The 17452-nt window shown below is 34.3% G+C and overlaps 1 protein-coding gene and 1 non-coding gene across 5 annotated transcripts in view; one reads left to right on the forward strand and one right to left on the reverse strand.

Annotated features, from left to right (window-relative positions):
* Positions 1–17452, forward strand: part of Ctnna3 (catenin alpha 3) — a 1743363-nt gene that overhangs the window by 149439 nt on the left and 1576472 nt on the right. For all 4 annotated transcript variants that reach the window (XM_058577909.1, XM_058577913.1, XM_046419856.2 and 1 more), the window contains one exon: positions 3918–4037. In XM_058577909.1, the coding sequence (XP_058433892.1) occupies positions 3918–4037 (120 nt within the window). Of the gene's footprint in view, positions 1–3917; positions 4038–17452 lie in introns of those variants that run through there.
* Positions 12627–12733, reverse strand: LOC124076162 (U6 spliceosomal RNA). The gene has a single exon (XR_006846268.1). It is a non-coding gene; the product is annotated as a U6 spliceosomal RNA (small nuclear RNA).

Here is a 17452-nt window from a genome sequence, read left to right on the forward strand (position 1 = left end):
GGAAGGGTGGGCCTTGGGAAGAGTCCTACCTTTTTATTTTGTTGCTTACTGAGTTGAAGTTTGGGGTTTAAGACTTCCCAACTTCCCTTCTTGGGAGATTGGTGTGGGCTGGTTGTGTTGTAGGCAGGGTGGTAAAGTGGCTGGCTGGGCCAGGTGGTATAGTGGCTTGTTGGGCAGGCCTAGCCAGTATACACTGGGAAGGCTAGGCAGCAAAGCTTCAAGCTGGGTGGGCCTAGGGGAGAAGTGGCTTGCTGGGTCAGGTGCGCCTGGCTGCAAAGTTGTGGGCCAGGCAGGCTGGGCTATTATTGGGTGGTTATGTCTGGTGGCCTACATGGCCTGGGCCTGGTGGATCAGGGCCAGGAGATGGGCCTTGTTTGCCGCAAAAAGCTGTGGGCTGAGCTGGGCAGGACTGGCAGTGAAGTGGTGGCCTGGCAGGTTGGGTTATGGGCCTGTGGCAAAGCTGTGGGCCTAGTAGGCAGAGTGGTGAGCTAGGTGGGAGGCCAGGGCACTGGGGGATGGAAGGTGGGGGCCTTGGGCAGATGCTGGACTGGTAACTGGACCTGGTGGGCACTGGGGACCCAGGGACCCAGTGGGGTGCTAGTCCAAGGAGGGCTCCAGGGACTGGGATGGTCCTGGGACCTAGCAGGTGCCAGTCTGGATGGATCCTGGGAACTCAGTGGGTGCCAGACTGGGTAGTTGCTGGGACTGCTTAGCTGGGCAAATTGGGAGCCGTGTGCCCCCATACCCACTCTTCCAACTTCCTAACCCACTGTAGCTAGCCTTGTTAGCTCTTGAGAGCCTCAGGACTCACAGGGTTGGGGAGAGACGAGTTCTCTCTGGCATATCCAATTTGTGTTTCCACTGGGAAAATGCTTTTAGTTTCTGATTTCCCATGGGCTTATTAGGCGCAGTTAAGTCTTCATGCGACATAGTTGTGAACTCAGATCTGGGTTTCCAGTTCCTGTTTGTGCTGCTAAACTGTAGTTCCAAGGTGGCTCCTGGATCGGCTCTCTGCTGACAGAGATAAACTCAGGGCAACCTTCTTTTAGATCTGTTTAATGAATTGAACAGTCTGTGGTTCAGCTAGGGCAGACTTCCCCTCCAGTCTCAGGATTTTTCGCTCTAAGCTTCAGGGAGAAGCAGTATTCCCATTGCTTGATTTCTGGTTAGCCAAACTCGGAGAAATGCTGCCTCACTCTTATCTGCCATCTTGTCCCTCCTCTTCACAGTCTTGATTGTTTACTTTGCTGTGCAGAAACTTTTTATTTGATTCCATTCAATTTATTAACTCTTGGCATTATTTACTGAGCTTTAGGGGTCCTTTTGAGAGTTGTTGCCTCTGCCTATATGCTGGAGTATTGACCCTACATTTTCTTTTAGGAGTTGTATATTTCAACCAATCTTCATTTTACTATCTGTACTTCAGCTTCATCTGCAAAGGAAAACTATTGCTTTTATCTTTAGTACTTCAAATGTGTATGTGGGTAGTTTTGGGTGGGGTGTGTTTAATAGGAATCTCACTCAAAGTTATAGTGCAGATTTTGTATGACATCTCCTTGTCAATTATTTGTTATTTTACGTTAAAGCAATATACTTAAATGAATGAATTATTGTAGTTTATGAGCTCTTTAGTATCAATAAATGAAAGCTATAAGTCCTGATAAACAGTTCAAGCTAAAATCTCCCCATTATGCAAACTCCAACCTTTAGTTAAAATACTCTCAATGATGATGTATTATTGGATTTTCTTCCTTTTTTTCTTTGACCATGGTAAATTATCTGAAAGTATTTTTTTTTGTGTGTGTGTTTGTGTATGTTTCTTATTTTGAACTCTTACAAGTATATTTCCTCTAACGTTCCCATTTGGAGTTATGTAAAGCTCAAAGAGAAATGTGAAGAAGAAATATTTAAGAAGTAGAGATAATATTTCTTAGTCTCTAAGAAATAAGTACAAGGGATAAAAAATGCTTTAGAATTAAATGGATTAGTTGGTAAAATATCTTGTATTAATTAAAAGATAAAATTACTTAAATTCTTTAAAATCTTAGATCTGGAATTATTTTTATTTAAACATAGAAGAGAACAAGAAATGGGCAAGGCACAGAAATGATTATATGACATGATAAATATTTAATATAAAGGTTAATAAATTATTTTGAAAAGAATTTGTTTGTTATGTTACAAGAGAGGGAAAACGATCAGGTTTTCCCTATGTTGAAACTGACAGGTAGACTCTAGATAGACTTTTTCAGACTGTGAAAAGTCTGCCTATTCTTTGTTGTCCAATTCAGATTCCCTGATGTCTTCTATATCTGTCCTCTGTCCCTCAATCAGGCTCACTGGGTTTTTTGAATTTTCACCACATGTTACTTTTATCTCTGTTTTGCACTGTCTTTACTACTTTGCCTTGTGTTAGATTTAATGGTAGGGTAGAAAAAGCATAGACATTGTAGTAAAACCCTTGTTCAATCGAACTTTCTGAGTCCCAGTTTACTCACTTGTAGATGGGAATAGAAATAGAATTCTGGTCATTCTTGTGAGGAGTAATTTGGAAAGCACAAACTACCTGGGGCTAAATAGGCATTCAATAAATGTCAGTGTCCTTCCCATTTCTAAGTTTCATGTCTAGTTTCCCCTCTAATCTGTAAATTCCTTTAGGGTAGGAAATCTTATATTCATTGTGCCTTGAGCAGAGTAGGTTATAAATGATTATTTATTGATTATATTTTGCTGTTCTGCTATGGAGGCTTAGTTCTGTAGTATTATTTTCTATTTCTTTTTCCTCTGTCATCTTGGATTGAGATGAACATGTTGCTTTCATGAAATTGAGAATTTAATTTCATAGAATGCCATTTTAATATGACTTATTCCATAGATATATACAGTAAGGGTCAATTTATTTCCCTGGAAATTTAAATGTATTCTATAAAATCTCATTAGCCTGTCTTACGGCATCATAGTCACAGTAGAATTTTGGTGTGTTTAAGATGGTGAAGTCTTTATCTGTGGAAGTCTATCAATAACACAGAACATGGGAAATAAATGACATAAGGAAAGAGCAAATCCCAAACATCTTTCAAATTATATTACTTGACATTTTCAATCACTAACCCTACAAAATGTGTTCCAATTTACTAAAATAAACCAGGAATTCAATTTCTTGTGAGCTCCCTTTGCTTAATTAATTATTAGTAGCAGACAGTATTCTGTGATCTATGTAATTTGTCACCTTTGTATTTATCTAGTATCTGATTTAAAAATGAACAAGATCATTCTGATTCAGCAGAACTGACTTCATAACTCATCTGTGTTATAGAATGAATAAGTTTTGCTGAACATGGCACAATGCTTTGATCATCAAAGTATTAGTTTTCCTTCTCAAAATATAGTCTCTGAGAGATATTCTTTTCTGAAGTTTGCTGGATGACCTATTCTACATAGATTTTTCTACAGAGGCAAGTTAGACCTCATTCCATTACAGCAAAATAGCATTCAAGCAGCTACCTTTGTATGATTTTTTCCCCTTAACTAGAATGTTAAAGCTCTTTTAATGCTTCCTCGTTATGAGTTGGAATTATTCATTCATTATGATGTTTTTCTTTAAAATAACAGCAATGTATCCTAAAACATGTAAGGTTTTTTTTTAAATAAAAGCATGCTGTTTTTGTTAGAGTGAGGACTAACAGGCTTATCATTTATGCAATAACATTGTTTGTACTTAGAATGCAGTTATTAACTCTTTATAATTGTCCCTAATTATTTCACCAAAAGATAATTATATAGCATTTGTTATTTATACATTATAGATATAGATAGGAGAAACTGAGGCTCATTATTGACTCTCTGTGTTAGCTATCTGGGAAACTGAGAAAAATGTGCTGTTATCCTAACGATGTGCTTTCTTTTTTCATTTTCAGTTTCAAAGAACACTTGAGTGCCTTAAAAATGTTTCCAACAAATCTGACCTTCAGAAAACCTACCAGAAGCTTGGGAAGGAGCTGGAAGATCTGGATTATTTGGCTTTCAAACGTCAGCAGGTAGGGGTCAATACCTTCCTTTGTAGAAATGGTGGACACTTTAGGATTCCTGTTGTCTTTCTTGTCAGAGGGGCAGGCAAGTCTGGGGAGACATACCTTCTAATGGTTGGGGTAGAAATAGCTTGTGCTGATCTGATCTGTTGTGTTCATACAACTTCATGCAGTGTTCAGTGTGGTCCTTATTTTTAGATGTGTACAATAGGGATTTCCACATGTGTTCTTGTACCTCTTTTAAAGAAAATTCCTGCTGGTTTGTGAAAGTCTAGCTACCCTTTGACTAATGATGCCTCAGTTGGCTTGGTCAGATGGCTTTTATAATTGCCATGGCATACCTGAAAAGGAAAATCACTCAAAGACCAGGAAAAGGCTGTGCATATACATAAAGAATTAAGTAAAAATGTCATAAATCTGTCAAAACTTGAGTTGACTTTTAGTTTTCTTTTTTAATCTCTGAAGATGAGTTAACATTTACAAATGTGGAAGGTTAAAGGAAAATATATTTAACGTAATTAATGAACGCATTTTTTTGCCTCCTGTATAGATATTAAGACAAATCCAAAACAAAAATAAACTACAAGGTTTCTTTGAGAGTTGATGTTTTATAAAATTAATATTCACAATGATTACTTTTTGTGGGTTTTGGAGGTATTGTCACAGTAGATAACCATTCTTCCCATCTAGATCTTCTTGAGTTTCTTTACAGCCACTAGGTGTCATGATTGTTAAGGTTTTTCTTTGGTCAACTGTTTCTTCTGATCAGGACAGTGAGAAGTTTAAATTAGGTTGCATGAAGTTTGGGAATGTGCTTAGTGATAGATAGCATCTAGAAAAATGACTAAATAACTGACTTGCATGGTCAGCCACTGAATCTTTCACTTAAGAATATTTCGTGTTAGTGTGGCAAAGGGTGTGACATTCTTGCCGTTGTCTAATTCACAAGTGTTAGAGTGTTTCAATTGGGGTTTTCAAAGCAGGACTTCCTATATTTTGTTAAACCTTATTAATTAAACATGATATGGTTTAGAAATATTAGCCTGAGAAAAGAATTGTGTGTTAGGTTTTTGCTCTATCTCAGAGGTTATGTGGACATTTAACCTTTTTTTCATCATTTCCTAGGTGTTATATATATATATTTTACAGAATGTTCCAGGGTAAATGAAATATTTCTACACATACTTTAAGTTATATGAAAAATGATACAATATTAATTCATTATATTTTTTTAAAGAAATCAATGCTGGTCCATGTATTACCATGCATAGCAGAAGTAGTCACAGTTACTGAGAGCTACTACAGTAAGTTCCCAGATGCTGCTGCTTAAAATTCACTCTGTGAGTCACTACTCTGACCTATGCAATTTTTAATACAGTTTTGTTTCCAAGACCATATTTTACCACCAAGGGGTATTTAAGTTGGCAGGCAGTAGTTACTGTCCTCTTCTTTATCCTTTCTCTTTAACACATTTTCAGTGATTAGATTCTTACATTAGCTAATTGTGAATTTGGAAAAAGGTGAATATTTCAAGGGCAGAAGAGTAGAACTCTTGCTGAATGGCATTGAAGGTGCATAAGTAAACTGCATGTGCATGAGGAAATAGGGACATGTGTAGTGTTTATACATGTATATATAAATCTTATATGCTTTTTAATTAAATGACAACTATATGTCACATAATAGGACTAAAACATTAATTTACTAAATATTTACAATGATATAGTGGGATTAGTTTTATTAGAACCATTTTACAGATGAGCAAAGTATTGATAGAGTTAAGTAACTCTTATTGTTGTTGGGATAATAAGGCATGAAGCCAATTCAAACCTGGAGTGTCATCTATCCTAGATGTACAGTGTTCAAAGAGTCAGAACATCAACTGTTCTTTGACTTATTGGAATTTGTCTTTTCTCTCCCGACCAATTCTTTTAAAACTTCAAAAACCTAGTAAACACATAGTAGAAATTGTTTTTCTCCTACTGGAAAAGATACAGGTCTCTGTAAAATTGCTAATTCAACAAGAAAGTTTCTTTGTTATATGGCAGATTCTTTGTACTATGAATTAATCATGGGTCATTTCTCAGTCGGATCATATTTATCATTCTTTATTGTGGCAGAATGTAAGCAGCATAAGGACAGAGACTTGTTAGTTTCATGATCTTCAGTGCTGTATCCTGTCTAGGCTCACATGTCTGACTCATGGCAAATAATAAATATTATTGGTGGTTGTATTCCTATGAATGAAGAAGCAGCCAAAACTTTATCCTCAGATTATAGGCAACTACAATCAATGTGTTTGTTTCACTTTTAAAATTTAGAAGGGCTTTAGCTCTGAGCTTTCTATATGCCAAAGGCTAACAGAGTGCTCTCTGCATTGTTTTATTTTAGGTTTTCTTCTAACATATTTAATTTCTCTATTTACTTCTTCCAAGAAACAGAAAATGCCAATGTTACCTTAGCTCTGAATTATATATATTTCATATATAATTTGTATATAATTATGTATATACATTTTATGTAATTATATATTTGTATATATATATATATATATATATATATATATATATATATATATATATATATTTATTTATTTTTTTTTTTTCAGTGCTGGGGATTGAACCCAGGGCTCATGTATGTGAGGCAAAAACTCTACTTCTGAGCTATATAATTCAACTTGTTTTTGAATCATTTCTTTCCCAGTACCAGATAGACCCCTGGAGTACTTTGCTTCATTAAACTTTTTTTTTTTTTTAAGTTACTGTTTTTCTTGTCTAGGCATGAACTTAAGCTAGTCCTTGGGTCAGGGCACAAGCATCTCTATAGTTTCCTCCTTTAAAAAAGACTAATGTTCAAAATAGCTTTGGTTGGAAAAAGTGAGAGAGGAGGCTGTGATAGATGAGGGAGTGGGTGTCCAGAGACTAGTTAGCCTGAAAGAAATGAATGGCAAAGCAGAATTAACATGAAAATCTGGAAGCTCTTTCAATTCTCACTACTTGGAGATACAATCTTGGAGTTTATCTGCTTTGACTGTTTGGTTTTTATCCTCCTGCTTGGTGCTACAAAGGAATGAAAATAGTAATCTCCAGCTATTATAGAGATTCCAGACCTATGTATTAATTTGAGAAGTTATAAATCAAAATGTTTTCTTGGGGGCTTTCATTCTGTAGAGTAAAATAAAATAAGATTTGATAATCTAGATTCTAATTTAATTCTTCCTCTCTTCTTCTACCCTTAATACTTATAATAATAATATAAAACACATCCCATTTCCAGAGGCTTCTGAAGTTCTTTAATATAAATTAAAGTTGACATATTGAGTTGAACATGATATAGACTGAAGCAAATTTAAAACATTGTTTGAAAATTAAAATACTGTGCTTCAGGTACACATCCATTTTCAAACATATCACATATTGCCAATTCTTCTCCCCCTGATCATGGACTATTGTTTTTGCCTTCTGACCTTTGTATAACATTTATGTAACTTGGTATTAAGAGTACACAGTCTCTTTCTATTTGTTTATTTAACTACTAATTTTCCTTCAAAGTTAAACTGAAGACTTTCTTCTTCCTGACCCCACACCCTGTGACCTCTAGCCAATATGTAAACTCTTCATTCTTTTTTTTATCCACTTTTAGCTTTTATCTGTGTCTTACAGTTTTTAACAGTTTAGCATCTGATTGATGATTTACTCAATGAGAATACACCTAATGCAAAAGTTAGAATGTGGGCTTCATGGTTAGCCAAACCTAGTTGTAATGTTTGTACTCCCTTGGACACCAAGTTTCTACATATAAAACACAAAGAAGATAACTCCTAATTTACAGCATGTTCTGAAAAAAAATTATATACAAAGTATAAAGTAAGTCCTTTAAAGTGTACAAAGGACTTGGCAAAGCACCTAATGTGGTAGCTATCATAATGTTGTTTTGAGTTATTCTCAAAAGCCTTTTTCCTAAATAGTGTACAATTTCTATAAGGATATTTTCTCTCTTTTATATAATTTTGTACTACACATAAGGTTCAGTGCTGTTCTGCACATATAGGACTAAGTGTTTTTGAATATCTGTAGTCTAGTAGTTGGTGATCTGTTCTAGAAAAAATGATATGTCTCAAGAAGGAAGTTGCAACATTTGGTTCTAATAAGTGTCTACAAAGACCTCTCGTGATGGACAGTGAAATGAAAAGCCCACGTTCTTGTGCCATGGCAGTCCGTGGGGGAAATAGGGTTTTAGACCCAATATTTTGGCCAAAGTCCAACTTGTAATAATTACATCCTATGTATCTAGACTTCCTTTGTTCTTCCAGATGGTATTGTTCAGTACAATTTGATCCTTACTTTAGTGATGATGTTTAGGAATGAACAACTGTTTTTTTTTTTCTTTTACTAGACTGGATAGGAGTTGCCCCTTGGATAATTCCAAGACCAGAAGTGTCTATAATACCTTGTAGAATAGGAATTGAATTTAAAATAAAGCCTTATCAATGAAGAAAAGTAGAAATAAATTATATGCAACTTATTTAGTGAAAATGAATGCAGGTCTATATCCTTCAGTTGAAAAATTTTACTTCTTTCTTTTTGTATTTTTTAACAATAGGCATCTTAGCAGGTGTGAAAGAAGAGACAAGAGTTGGTGATGATAGGGAGAAAAGGGTATCTTTTTACACTGTTGGTGGTAATGTAAATTGGTATAGTCAATATGGAAAACAGTATGAAAGTTCCTCAAAAAATTAATAATAGAATTACCATATGATCTAGCACTCCCACTTCTGGGCGTATATCCAAAGGAAATGAAATCAGTGTCTTGAAGAGATAACTGTACTCCGATATTAATTGTAGCACTATTCACAATAGCTAAGATATGGAAACAAATTAAGTTTTTTGATGAATAGATAAAAAATTATATTATGTATATATTATAATATATATATATATATATATATATATATATATATATATATATATATATATATATAATATGTTTAGTAAGCCTTAGAAAAGAAGGGAATACATCCGTTTGTGATAATATGGATGAATCTAGAGAACATTGTATTAAGTGAAATAAGCCAGATAGCCAGAGTGTGGTGGCACATACCTGCAATCCCAGTGGCTGAGGAGGCTGAGACAGGAGAATTATGAGTTCAAAGCCAGCTTCAGCAACAGTAAGGCACTAAGCAACTCAGTGAGACTCTGTCTCAAAATAAAATACAAAATAGGGGTGGGGATGTGGCTCAGTGGCTGAGTGTCCCTGAGTTCAATCCCTGGTAACTCCCTCCCCCTGCCAAAAAAGATATAAGTCAGACAGAGAAAGACAAAGATTGCATAATCACACTTATGTTCAGAATCCGCCCCCACCCCTGCAAAAAAAAGTCAAACTCACAGAAGCAGAGAATAAAAGGGGCTGGGGGTTAGGAAAGTAAGGAGATGTTTGTCAAAGGGTACAGATTTTCAATTATAAGATGATTTAAGTTCTGGGGAATCTTATGTTCAGCATGGATGGTGATATGATATGTATATTGTATAAATGTATATATAATTTCAAGTAATTTATATTTCTTGAATATATTCAACATTTGTCAGTTAAATATTTAAAATTAAAAAAAACAAATAAAAAACTCCAGGTGGATAATGCCTGACCACATAGAAAACAATCCTAAGCTTATCCTGGAACTCAAGAACCCTGAGGATATGACAACTATGTAGAAATCCTGTGAAAACAGTGCTTAGCAAAACAAAACTGCATAGCACTAGGCCTGATATTGATGTATTATAGCATATATAGAAGAAGAAATTGATAAATTTCAGTAGTAATCTTCTACCAAGTAAATTCTTATAGCAAGAAAAGTGTCATGCATCAGGTAGGATAAGGGAATATGCAAGAATATTGCCCCGGGAGTTGCTCAACTGAAAGGACAATGTAAGGTAGAACTAACTTTCCATTGGCATTAACATTAAAATGTAGATTGTAAATGTATTTTCCTTAAGACTTTTCAAAATAAGAAACATATAAATTTGGAGATAATTAAGTACGATCTAAGGAGAAGTATAATTGGAAGCTGGACTGAATGAGCACTAAGGGGAGATGCTAAGCTTCTAGAACAATGGCTCTGTAGCTGTGTATTCACATCAGTGGCCTGTGGTAGATGAAACATGTTAATTGCTCAATTGGGAGAAGATCCTTCCCTTCCTTGCTCTGTAATTAATCCAACTCTCTTGAAAGAGTTTTGATTCAATTATTCCTTTTAAGAGTAAGTGAACCAAAGACTGCTAAAGTATTCACGTCTTAGATGGTATTATGTTTCTTATTTACTCAAGTAAAATGATTGTGCCGTTTTAAAATCTGTTTCTGAATATTTCAAAGCATTTCAGACATCATTTAAAAATTCATTGCACAGGTATTAAAACTGTTGAATTATAAAGTAGTGTGCTACACCAAAGCTCAAATAAACCCAGGCATGTTTTATGCTATTCACCATATATGCAATTCTATTTTTATTTGCTCATACAGAGTTGTTTGTCCAAAAGAGGGGAAAGGATTGTTGCATTTATTTTTCAGTTTTGTAATATAGAGAGAGACAGAGAGAAGGTTTGATACATCAGTTAAGGTTATTCTGAGTTAGTAGCAGATCCCAAATTAATATTTACATTTCCTCTTATTGCAATAGCCATCAGACCATTTTCACTACTTCATAAACTGCAGATCCTTATAGATGATTGCTTTTTCTATAGTTAAAGTCTGAAGAAAGAAATCTTATGGAATTTTATGTAACAGCTTTACCCTTTATTTAAAAATGAATGATCAAAATGATGCATTATTAAACATTTGTTCTACTTCCAATATTTGATTTCCACTTTGAATAGTTCACAGTCATGACAAGTAGGTAGGTGTCTTGTATTAAATTAGTAAAGTAAAAAAATTATAGAGACATATTTTAGTCTTCAGGTTTGCTATCCTGTTCCATCTGTTGTCTCTGGACTTCAGTTTCTTGGTGGCACTTGGGTAGAAAGCTGTTGAATCAAGCATATACTAGTTGGTTTTCTTGTACCAGAAAAGAGTGATTAATTTTTACAAGGTTGTTTACTGTATAATAGTTGCCTTGTGGGCAGCTTATAGTGGGGATTGTTTATTGAAATAGTTAATGCTTTGTTATAGGTTGTTTTAAAATTTACAATGCTGATAGAAATTTCAGAGGTGGTAAAAAGCTGGAACATTTGCATCAGTATTGTGCTTATTTGTTCATGTCTTATATTGACATGCCTAAGTCCCTGATTGTTGATAAATATTGGTATTGAAAAGAAATACTATAGTCACAAAAGAGTTAATTCTGAAAGTGATATTCTCTAATATGTTTTATAGTGTTTCAAGGGCAGAGTCCTAGTGATCTAAGGACCTCTTACCAGGCCTCATGTCTAAAAGGTTCCATTACCTCTCACGTCACACTTGGGAACAGGCCTCCAATACATGAATCCTTGAGGGTAAAACCAAATTCAAGTTGTAGTACAATTTTTTATGATAACATCTTTTTAAAAATATTTTTATATTTATTTATTTATTTTATGTGGTGCTGAGGATCAAATTCAGGGCCTCATGTGTGCAAGGCAAATGCTCTATCACTGAGCTATAATCCCAGCCCTTATAACATCTTTTATCACAAATTTTATTGTTCATTTTTCATCTTTATTGAAGTATAATTGACAAATAAAATTATTTTATTCTATGTGTTATTGTGATATTTTGATATATTTGTGTATATATATATATATATGTGTGTATGTTTACGCATATTGAAATGATTACCAAAATGAAGCTAATTACAATATTCATTAACCCGCACAGCTATTATTTTTGTGATACCAATATGTAAGATCTATACTCTTAGCCTATTTCAAGTATATAATACTTTATATTAATTATAGTCTATACACTAGATATATACACTATATAACTAGAACTTGTTTATTTTATAAATGAAAGTTTGTATCCTTGAGCAGCATTTTCAATTTCCCTCACCTCTTAGACTCTGGCAAATACTGCTCTACTCTCTGTTTCATAAGTTTTATGGAAGGAGACCCTCAGGGTTATACAGTGGAGGGGGTAGAGAGAGAGGAGGGGAGGGGAGGGGAGGGGAGCGGTAGGGAGGGGGGAGGGTGGAGGATGGGAAAGGCAGCGGAGCACAACAGACACTAGTATGGCAATATGTAAATCAATGGATGTGTAACTGATGTGATTCTGCAATCTGTGTATGGGGTGAAGGTGGGAGTTCATAACCCACTTGAATCAAAGTATGGAATATGATATGTCAAGAAATTTGTAATGTTTTGAACAACCCACAATAAAAAATTAAAAAAAAATAAGTTTTATACTTTTAGATTCCACATATAAGTGAAGTCATGCAATATTTTTCATTTTATGTCTGGCTTATCTAACTTAGTAGAATGTCTTCTAAGTTCATTCATGTTATTACAAGTGGCAAGATTTCATTCTTTCAAATGATATTCTATTATATATACAATGTACCATATTTTCTTTTTTATAGTTTTATAACTTTATTTATCAATCAGCTGTTATCTTTATTTATTTAGCAGTAAGTTCAAAAACATGGAAAGCTTCAAAAATTTTCATGTCATCCTTGTGCAGGGGCCATGCTAATCTTCTTTGTATGGTTCAAATTTTAGCATATGTGCTGCTGAAATGAGTACCAATATACCATATTTTTAAAATCCTTTTGTCTCTCAGTAGACTCTAAACTGTTTCCATGTCTTGGCTATTGTGAATAGTGTTATGGTGAACAAAATCAGTGAATCAAAATACTGATTCATTTCCTTTGGATATAAACCTAGAAGGGAATTGCTAGATAAATGGTAGTTTATTTAAATTTTTTTTTCAATGCTGGGGATTGAACCCAGGGCTTCATGTATGCTAGGCAAGTGTTCTACAACTGAGCTATGCCCAAACCCTTATTTTATTTTTTTTAAGAACTTGCATACTGTTTTTCATAATGACTATATCAACTTATATTCCCACCACCATGTGTAAGGATCTCCTTTTCTGCTCACCCTTGCCAACCTTTTTTATCTTTTGAACTTTTGGTAGTAGCCATCCCTACAGATGTATGGTAATGTCTTGTGTTTTTTTTTTTTTTCCATTTCCTTCATAATTGATGATGTACCTTTTCAGAATACTTCTTAGCTAAGTGTATGTCTTCCTTGGAAAAACATCTGTTTAGATTCTTTGCCCATTTTTGACTGGTTTATTTGGTTATTTTGATATTGACATGAATTCTTCATATATTTCGAATATCAACTCATCAGATAATATGGTATAAAAATATTTTCTCCCATTCTATTGGTTGCCTTTTTATTTAGTTGTTTGCTATACAGAAACTTTTTGGTTTGGTTTAGTCTCAATTTATTTTTACTTTTGTTGCCTATTTTCATATCAAAGAAAATATTCGCCAGTAGCAATGTCATAGAGATTTTCCCCTTGATTTTCATATAGAAGTTTTATGGTTTCAGATCTCATATTTAAACCTTGAATGCATTTAGGTGATTTTTCTGTATAATGCAAAATAAGAATAGAATTTCTTTTATGTTCTTTTCTTGCTTCTTTTCTTTTCTTTTTTTTTAACATGTGGGCAGTGGGCATCCAGTTTTCTCAGTCCCACTTATTGAGGAAACCATCTTCTGTTCCTCCTAGATTCTTGGAAACTTTGTTGAAGATTAGTTAATAATACATATGTGGGTGTATTTCTGGGTTTTCTGTTGTGGTTCCTTGATTTGTGTGTATGTTTTTTCATACCCGTGTCATGCTATTTTGTGTACTGTAGCTTTATAATATAATTTGAAATCAGAAAGTGTGATGCCTCCAGTTTTATTCTTGTTCAAGATTCTCAAGATTCCTTAAGCTGTTTGGAATCTTTTCTGGTTCCTTGAGAGCTTTAGGGTTTTTTTTTTTCTGTTTCTTTGAAAAATGACACTGACATTTTGGAAATTTTGCCATTGGAATAGGTATTTCATTGAGTCTATAGATTGCCTTTAGGTAGTATGGACATTTTGACAATATTGATTTTATTGATCCATGATCATGGATTATCTATTCATTTATTTGGGTCTTCTTCAATTTCTTTAATCAGAGATGATAGTTTTCAGTGTATAGAGCTTTTACCTCCTTAATTACATTAATCACATTTATTCCTATGTGTTTTATTTTTTCTTAGTTATTGTAAATGAGATTGTTTTCTTGCTTTCTGGTTTTGGTTTCTATTTGATATAGTTCATTGTTAGTTTATAGTAATGCTACTGATTTTTGTGTCAATTTTATGTCCTATTTTACTAGACATAAATATTCGTTTTAACAGTGTTTTGGCAATATCTTTAACATTTTCCATCTATAAGAACATGTCATCTCCACAGACAATTTAATTTCTTCCTTTCTGATTTGTATGACTTTTCTTTCTTTTCCTACCTAATTGCCATAGGTAGGACTTCCAGTACAAAGCTGATAGAAGTGGCAAGAGTGAACATCCTTGTCTTGTTCCTGATCTTAGAGGGAAAACTTTCAATTTTTTTTACCACTGAGTTAAATGTTAGCTGTGAGTTTCTGTTATATGACTTTGATTGTGTTGAAATATATTCCTTCTGTATCTAATTTACTAAGAATTTTTAATCATAAAATGATGCTGAATTTGTCAGATGATTTTTCTGCATCTATTAATGTATTCATATGATTTTTAGAGAGAGAGAGAATTTTTTAATATTTATTTTTTAGTTTTTGGCGGACACAACATCTTTGTTTGCATGTGGTGCTGAGGATCGAACCCGGGCCACATGCATGCCAGGCGAGTGTGCTACCGCTTGAGCCACATCCCCAGCCCTATTCATATGATTTTTGTCTGTCACTCTGTTAATATGATATATCTTATCAATTGATTTATATATGTTAAAACATCCTTTTATCTCAGGGATGAATTCCACTTGATCATGGTAAATGACCTTTTAATGTGCTGTTGAATTGGATTTATTAGTGTTTTGTTGAGGAGTTACATCTATGTTTATTCAAGGATATTGTCCTATAATTTTTTTGTGTGTGTATGTTCTTTTCTGGCTTTGTGAAATGAAATTGGAAGTAGCCCCCTCCTCTTCAATATTTTGGAAGAGTTTTGAGAAGGATTTGTATTAGTTCTTCTTTGAATGTTTTTTTTTTTTTTTTTTGAATTCAGCAGTGAAGCCATCAGGTCCTAGGCTCTTTGATGGGAGACTTTTTATTATTGATTCTATCTTCTTACTTACTGGTCTCATCAGATTTTCTGTTTTTGCATTATTAAATCTTGGTAAGTTGTATATATCTAGGAATTTTCCCACCTATTCTAGATTGTCCAATTTATTGGCATATAACTAACCTTTCATTGCGGTGTTATGATATCTGTCTTTCGATTGTATCAGTTCTGTTGTCTCCTCATTCATTTCTGGTTTTATTTATTTAAATATTCATTTTTTTCTTTTTTATTTAATTGATTTTTAAAAAAATACACGACAGCAGAATGCATTACAATTCTTATTACACATACAGAGCACAATTTTTCATATCTTTGTATATAAAGTATGTTCATGCCAATTCATGTCTTTATACATATACTTTGTTTTTTTTGCATTACAATTCTTATTACACATATATACCATGATTTTTCATATCTCTGTATATTAAGTAGGTTGACACCCAATTTGTGTCATCATACATGTACTTTGGATAATGATGTCCATCACATTCCTCCATCCTTGCTAATTCCCTGCCTCCTCCCTTCCCCTCCCACCCCTCTTCCCTATCTAGAATTCATTTATTCCTCCTTGCTCCCCCCTCCCTATCGCACTATGAGTCAGCCTCCTTATATCAGAGAAAACATTTGGCATTTGTTTTTTGGGAATTGGCTAACTTCACTTAGCATTATCTTCTCCAACGCCATCCATTTACCTGCAAATGCCATGATTTTATTCTCTTCTATTGCCGAGTAATATTCCATTGTATATATATGCCACATGTTTTTAAATCCATTCATCCACTGAAGGGCATCTATGTTGGCGCCACAGTTTAGCTATTGTGAATTGTGTTGCTATAAACATTGATGTGGCTGTGTCCCTGTAGTATGCTGTTTGTAAGTCTTTTGGGATAGTCCGAGGAGAGGGATAGTTGGGGCATATGGTGGTTCCATTCCCAGCTTTCCAAGGAATCTCCGTACTGCTTTCCATATTGACTGTACCAATTTGTAGTCCCACCAGCAATGTATGAGTGTTCCTTTCCCCCTGCATCCCTGCCAACACTTATTGTTGTTTGTCTTCATGATAGCTGCCATTCTGACTGGAGTGAGATGATATCTTAGAGTAGTTTTGATTTGCATTTCTCTGATTGCTAGAGATGATGAACATTTTTTCATATATTTGTTGACTGAGTGTATATCCTCTTCTGAGAAGTGTCTGTTCAGGTCCTTGGCCCATTTGTTGATTGGGTTATTTGTTTTTTCGGTGTTTAGCTTTTTGAGTTCTTTATATACCTCAGAGATTAGTGCTCTATCTGATGTTTGAGGAGTAAAAATTTGCTCCCAGGATGTAGGCTGTCTGTTCACTTCACAGATTGTTTCTTTTGCTGAAAAGAAACTTTTTAGTTTGATTCCATCCCATTTATTGATTCTTGGTTTTAAGTCTTGCACTACAGGAGTTTTATTAAGGAAGTTGGGGCTTAATCCCACATGATGAAGATTAGGGTCTACTTTTTCTTTTATTAGACACAGAGTCTCTAGTTTAGTTCCTAGGTCCTTGATCCATTTTGAGTTAAGTTTTGTGCATGATGAGAAATAGGGGTTTAATTTCATTTTGTTGCATATGGATTTCCAGTTTTCATAGCACCATTTGTTAAAGAGGTTCTCTTTTCTCTAGTGCATGTTTTTGCACCTTTGTCTAACATAAGATAATTGTAATTTTGTGGATTAGTCTCTGTATTCTCTATTCTATACCATTTATCTACCAGTCTGTTTTGGTGCCAATTGTTACTATTGCTCTGTAGTATAGTTTAAGGTCTGGTATAGCGATGCTACCTGTTTCGCTCTTCCTGCTAAGGATTGCTTTAGCTATTCTGGTCTCTTATTTTTCCAGATGAATTTCATGATTGCTTTTTCTATTTCTATGAGGAATTCCATTGGGATTTTGATCAGAATTGCTTTAAATCTGTATAGTGATTTTGGTAGTATGTTCATTTTGATAATATTAATTCTGCTATCCAAAGGCAAGGTAGATCTTTCTATCTTCTAAGGTTTTCCTTGATTTCTCTCCTTAGGGTTATATAGTTTTCATTTTATAGATCTTTCACCTCTTTCCTTAAGTTGAATTCCAAGTATCTTATTTTTTTTTTGAGGTTATCGTGAATGGGGT

The sequence above is a fragment of the Marmota monax genome, unplaced genomic scaffold (assembly GCF_021218885.2).
Source record: "Marmota monax isolate L192 unplaced genomic scaffold, Marmota_monax_Labrador192_F-V1.1 WCK01_AAM20220418_F8-fsc00019, whole genome shotgun sequence".
Taxonomy (NCBI): Eukaryota; Metazoa; Chordata; class Mammalia; order Rodentia; family Sciuridae; genus Marmota; species Marmota monax.